Source organism: Nannospalax galili, unplaced genomic scaffold (genome assembly GCF_000622305.1).
Source record: "Nannospalax galili isolate Female #2095 unplaced genomic scaffold, S.galili_v1.0 scaffold259, whole genome shotgun sequence".
Classification (NCBI taxonomy): Eukaryota; Metazoa; Chordata; class Mammalia; order Rodentia; family Spalacidae; genus Nannospalax; species Nannospalax galili.
In genome coordinates this window covers 976616-982615 of record NW_008344750.1, presented here as the reverse complement: position 1 = coordinate 982615, position 6000 = coordinate 976616, and the positions used below count along the sequence as shown (strand labels likewise).

The 6000-nt window shown below is 42.4% G+C and overlaps 1 protein-coding gene across 3 annotated transcripts in view; it reads left to right on the top strand.

Moving 5' to 3' along the window:
* Sfi1 (SFI1 centrin binding protein) overlaps positions 1-6000 on the top strand; it is a 75466-nt gene that overhangs the window by 7376 nt on the left and 62090 nt on the right. For all 3 annotated transcript variants that reach the window (XM_008841004.3, XM_008841005.3, XM_017800101.2), the window contains exons 3-4: positions 1772-1981; positions 4511-4582. In XM_008841004.3, coding sequence (XP_008839226.1) covers positions 1772-1981; positions 4511-4582 — 282 coding nt within the window. The remainder of the gene's footprint in view (positions 1-1771; positions 1982-4510; positions 4583-6000) is intronic.

Here is a 6000-nt window from a genome sequence, read left to right as displayed (position 1 = left end):
TTAATTTTTAAAATTTTTTGAGATTTTGTAATTTCATACAACAGTTCTTAACCAAATTTAGACCTCCTCCCTATCCATGGTCCCCATCCCCCCTATCAGACCTCATGTATTGTGCCATACATGTTAAGTTGTATCTCAAGCGTTTGTACCCAGATTTTCTTCGGTGTAAATTTGTTTACTGGCATCTAGTCAGTCCATCTAGAGTATGTAAGGCATACTCTTCCCTCATCCAGCATCAGTCTCCAATAGTTCTCAGTCTAGGGCCAGCCCACCTCCATTTCTCTCCTCTCCTCTGGGCCCTTGTTTAATTGAGTTGGCATGGGTCCTGTGCTCACTGCCACCATTACCACAGTTTACGTGTGCAAGCTTCCAGTGGCCTGAAAGTCTGTGCTTCCCCGTGTTTATGAACCAGCCCTGGCTCTCAAAATCTTTATGTCCCCTCTTCCACAATGGTCCCTTAGCCATGGGTTGGGGAGGTTCAATACAGGAGTCCTACCCAAGGATATGCATTGTGCAGTCTCTTGCTGACACTTGGCCAGCTGTGGCCTTCTGTGTGCATCACACTCTGTTGTATAAGGAAGCATTACTGGTAAGAGTTGAGGGATGCATCCATTTTCTCTCTACCTCTTGTTCCGTTATGGTTCCATGAGCTTTAGTTGTATCAAGAGATTTTTTTTTTTTTTTTTTTTTGGTATTTTTGAGACAGGGTCTCCCTGTAGCCCCAGCTGTCCTAGAACTCACTACGTAGACCAGGCTGGCCTCGAACTCACAGAGATCCACCTGCCTCTGCCTCCCGAGTGCTGGGATTAAAGGTGTGCACCACCATGCCCAGCCAAGAGACTTTTTAAAGAGCCAGGTATAGGTGATAGATGCCTGCTATCCCAGTGCTTGGGAGGGAGCCAAGAGGATCAGGAGTTCAAGACCAAGTTCAGCTCCATAGTGAGTTCAAGACCAGTCTGGGCTATATAAAACCTTGTCTCAAAAACAAAACAGAAAGTCTTTTGATTATCTTCTTGTATAAGTTGGTAATTAAAATTTTTTTTATTTTATTATTTTACATATGTGTATATGTGTGTCTGTGTCTGTATGAGTATAGATATTCATGTGCAGGTTTCTGGGAGACTAGAAGAGGCATTGGAACCTTTGGAGCTGGAGAGGTACAGGGGTTTGTGAGCTACCAAACATGGGTGATGAGAATCAAACTCTGGTCCTCATAGAGCAGCAAGCTCACTTAATTGCTAAGCCATCTCTCCAGTCCCTAAAATTTGTATTATCATCTTTGGGTTTTGTTGGAGATGGGGTTTCCCTGTAGCCCCAGTTGACCTGGAACTCACTATGTAGATCAGGCTGGCCTCAAACTCACAGAGATCTACCTGTCTTTGCTGCCCAGGTACTAGGATTAAAGGTATGCCATCATGCCTGGTATAACATGGGTTGTTTTGGGTTTTTTTTGTTTTTGTTTTAAAAAATTTTATTATTTTTATTTTATATGTATGTGTGTATTGCCTGCATGTAGGTAAGTGCACCTGTGTTGTACAATGCCCGCAGAGGAGAGAAGAGGCTGTTGGATCCTCTGGGACTGGAGTAACAGACAGTTGTTAGCTGCCATGTGGGTGCTGGGATTCGAACCCGGGTCTTCTGCAAGAACATTCAGTGTTCTTAACCTCTGAGCCATCTCTCCAGCCCCTGTTCTTTCTTTTTTTAAGGTATTTGCATTACACGCAGAGATCATTTTTTTCTTCCTCTCCTTTTCTTTCTACTCAAATTTAAGGTCTCTTAGGGATGGTGTGGTCAAGAAACCTTGTACTCCAAAGGCACTGCCCAGCAAAAAGTCTTCTGCCTTCCCTGGGATCCAGAGGGCATTACCTAGAAGCAGTCATTCAGTGCACTATCAATCCTCACCGACTTTGACCCCACGCCGTATAAGAGATCTAGCGTCACAGAGTTTGACCAAACACCGCATAAGAGAATTGCGCATCAGGTGAGCTTATGAGCTGTCACCTGCCTGTGGAGACTTCTCCTTTGTTCTTCCTTCTTGGCTAAAAATAAGGAATAATTCTTATTTTCCTATGTCAGTTGAAGTATTTATTGGTCACTCTTCTTAGTGGAATACTCAGATAAAACATGGTGGCGCACGCCTTTAATCCCAGCACTCGGGAGGCAGAGGCAGGCAGATCTCTGTGAGTTCGAGGCCAGCCTGGTCTACATAGTGAGTTCCAGGACAGCTGGGGCTACAGGGAGACCCTTTCTCAAAAAGACAAAAAAAAAAAAAGGACATTTAGGACTGGGTGTGGTAGTGCACACCTTTAATCCCAGCACTCAGGAAGCAGAGGCAAGCAGATCTCTGTGAGTTTGATGCCACCCTTGTCTCTGTAGCCAGTTCCAGGCCAGCCAGGGCTACACAGTGAGACCCTGTCTAAAAAAGAGTAGAGATTTAGGAATCTACAGATATTGTCTGGATCATTGACAGTTTTCTTTTATGATCTTTAGTTATGACTCCACACACTTATCTGAGTCCTGAAGGTTGATGTAAGTCCAAGCCAGACAAAGGGTGGGAGGCAGAGGGTTCCAAACTGAGCCCGGAGATTGACAGGAGGAATGAATATATGTGTGTACCAGACACAGTGCTGGGGTCCGAGGATTATATCACATGGTCCCTGCTCTTAGACTCACAGTAAAGAGGGAACAATAAGCTTTTATTCTTTATTTTTATTTTTAGAGACAGGCTTCCTGTTAGCCCCAGTTGGCCTGGAACTTGCTATGTAGACCATGTTGGCCTTAAACTGCCTGCCTGCCTCTGCCTTCTGAGTGCTGAGATCAAAGGCCTGTGCTACCATGTCCCAGTCGGTGGTGGAACAACAGATTTTTTTTTTTTAGAGATAATCTTCAGTTATGCCATCTTGTGGAGAGTTCTGCTGCTGCTGGCTCTAAGCTCCCACAGGTTGGCTCCACTCCAGATCCCTACATTTAAACCATTCAGAGAAATAGAAGGTTTGGGGTACTCAACTTATTGGACCTTTGTGACTTACAGACTGTGAGTTTAATTACAACAGCACCTTTTTTAAAAAAAAATCTTATTTATTATTTTTATTTTATGTGTATGTGTGTATTGCCTGTGTGTAGGTAAGTGCACCCATGGTTGTGCAATGCCCATGGAGGACAAAAGAGACTGTCAGATCCCCTGGAACTAGAATTACAGACAGTTGTTAGCTGCCATGTGGGTGCTGGGATTCGAACCCGGGTCTTCTGCAAGAACAGTCAGTGTTCTTAACTGCTCCACTATCTTTCCAGCCCCCAACAATACCTTTCTTTTAAAGAAACAATTGTAGGGCTGGAGAGATGGCTCAGTGGTTAAGAGCATTGACTGCTCTTGCAGAGGACCCGGGTTTGATTCCTAGCACCCACATGGCAACTACAAACTATCCTTAACTCCAGTTCCAGGGGAATCCGACGCCCTCTTCTGACCTCCGCAGCATTGCACGATACAGGTGCACTCACATACATGCAGGTAATACATTAATACACATAAAATAAAAATAAAATACTGAAAAAAAAAAAAAAAGAAACAATTGTACAGTGACTGGGGTTGTAACACGGTAGGACACCTGCTTAGAATGTATGAGACCCTGGGTACAATCCGTAGTACTAAGAATTAAAAATTTATGCACATACACACAAATGACTCTATTGTAGAAGTTTGATAAAAGCCAAACTTTCCTTACTCATACATTTTTTTTTACTGGACTTGTAAAATATAAGGTGTGACCATAAAAACAAAAAGAAAATAATTTTTTAAAAATATTTTTTAATTTTTATTTCTTTATTTTTTTGTCTTTTTGAGACAGGGAGACCCTGTCTCAAAAAGACCAAAAAAAATAAAGAAATAAAAATCTGTTTGAGGGTATGGAGAGATGGCTAAGTTGTTAAGAGCACTGGCTGCTCTTGCAGAGGACCTGGTTTGTGTTCCCAGCACCTACATGATGACTACCATTATCTGTATCTCCAATTCCAGGGGATCCAATGCCTTCTTCTGGCCTCTGTAAGCATTGCACACATGTGGTACACTTACATACATGCACTTCTATGCATACAGGCAAAACACATTCATAAACATTTAAAAAAAAAATCTGTTTGAGCCAGAGTGGTGGCACACTCCTTTAATCCAGACCTCTAGAGGCAGAGGCAGGAGAATGGTTTATATAGAGAGTTCCAGGCCAGCCAGGGATACACAGTGAGACTCTATCAAACAAAACAAAAAATAAAAAAAAAAATCTCTTTGACTTTAGCTTTATAAATATGTCCTCTCTTATAGTCTGTTTGATGCAAAATTAACTATAAAATTACTTTTTTTTTGAGACATGGTCTCACTATGTATCCCCCTGGCTGGGGTCTCTCTACTTGATACCTTAAGGTTACCTCTAGGTTACGTTAAGGTTATCTCTCTTTCCCAGAAAACTTTCTATTAGCCAGATGGAGTTTTAAAGTATGTATACCCTTTCTTTTCTTTCAGATGTGTAGCCAGAAAGTTCTTGTACTTGTGGATCCGAATAACTTTTGGAAGAGTAATTCCCTCCAGAGCCAGGTAGTATTAGCTAAGAGCAGGGAATTGCTGCTGAGTACGTTCTGTTTAAGATTTGCTTTTTATGATTACTATTTTATAATTATGTACATATGTGTGAGTCTGTGCACATGAGTTCAGGTGCCCACAGAGTTTAGAAGAGAGATTCAGGCGATTTGGAACTAGAGTTACAAGAGGTTGTGAACTGCCTGACGTGGTTGTTGGGACCCAACCTTGGGTCCTCTGCAAGAGCAGTAACTACTCTCAACCATTGCTGAGCCTCTCCAGCCCTGAGGTCCTGTTTCAGAGTAAGCCTCTTTAAGACCATTATTGTGACAAATGTGTTACATTCTTCGACATCTCTTCCCAGCCTCATCCAGGCAAGAACAACACCCAATCCAAATATTTACTAGAACGAGAATTTTGTGCATATTAGTTAACTGGATGGGAGTGAGAGAGAATGATACTTAAACTATAGCAGCCAAGAGGTTTCTGGGAAAAAAGGCGTTGATCAGGAAAAGTGTATGAACTCATCCAGGGGATCAGTGAGCTTGACAGATTGCTTTCATCTAAGGCAGAACCTTGAGAAAAGTTTGCATTGACCAAGGCAGTGAAATTTTAGCAAGGTGCAAACCCCCATGCCATATCCTATACTTGATATGTATATATAGCACATACTTACTGTATGGATTCCTATATGTATATGTAGCACACACTTACTGTATGGATCCCTATTAATACTTTATGATTTGTACAGACAGCCACCATCCACTGCTATGGGTTTTGTTGAACTGCTGGGAGTGAGATGTGAGAGGGAGCTGCAAGAGTGAGATGTGCTGAGTGGGAGCAGTAGGGATGGGTTTCAGAGGAAGGTGCGGCAGCCCTTTCAGCTGTCAGCATTCCTTAGAAACTGAAATACCATCCTCTCTTTTCCCCTTCTCTTCCTGTGTTCCTGTTTCATGTTTCTGACATATAATACTGCTTGACTCAGGGTCTGGTAAGCAAACTTACCTTGGCTTTGTGTGTTTTTTTTTGGTCTTTTTGAAACAGTGTTATGGAGTTTGAGGCTGCCAGAAAAGACCACCAGACCCAATTCAGATTTTAATTAGCCAGATTTATTGCTGCAACAAGACTGATAGTCTCCAGAGGGACTGCATAAGGGACTGCAGTGAAGCTGTGGGGAGGGAGGATCTTTTTTAAAGGCAGAAACCACAAGCAGTTGCAAGGACAGTGGGGGTCACATTGACCCTTACATGCAGCAATAAGCAAGTTTACAGAAGCCAAAACAAGCAGTTGTTAGTCATATTCTTAACCTTGACAGTAAGGGGCCTTCTGATTATTATTATTTCAGCATATTACCAAGAAAGACAGGATATTGTTTAGGTTATTTTCGCTTGGGTGGGCAAGAAGCATGGCTGCAATGTCTGGGTGGCAATATTCCT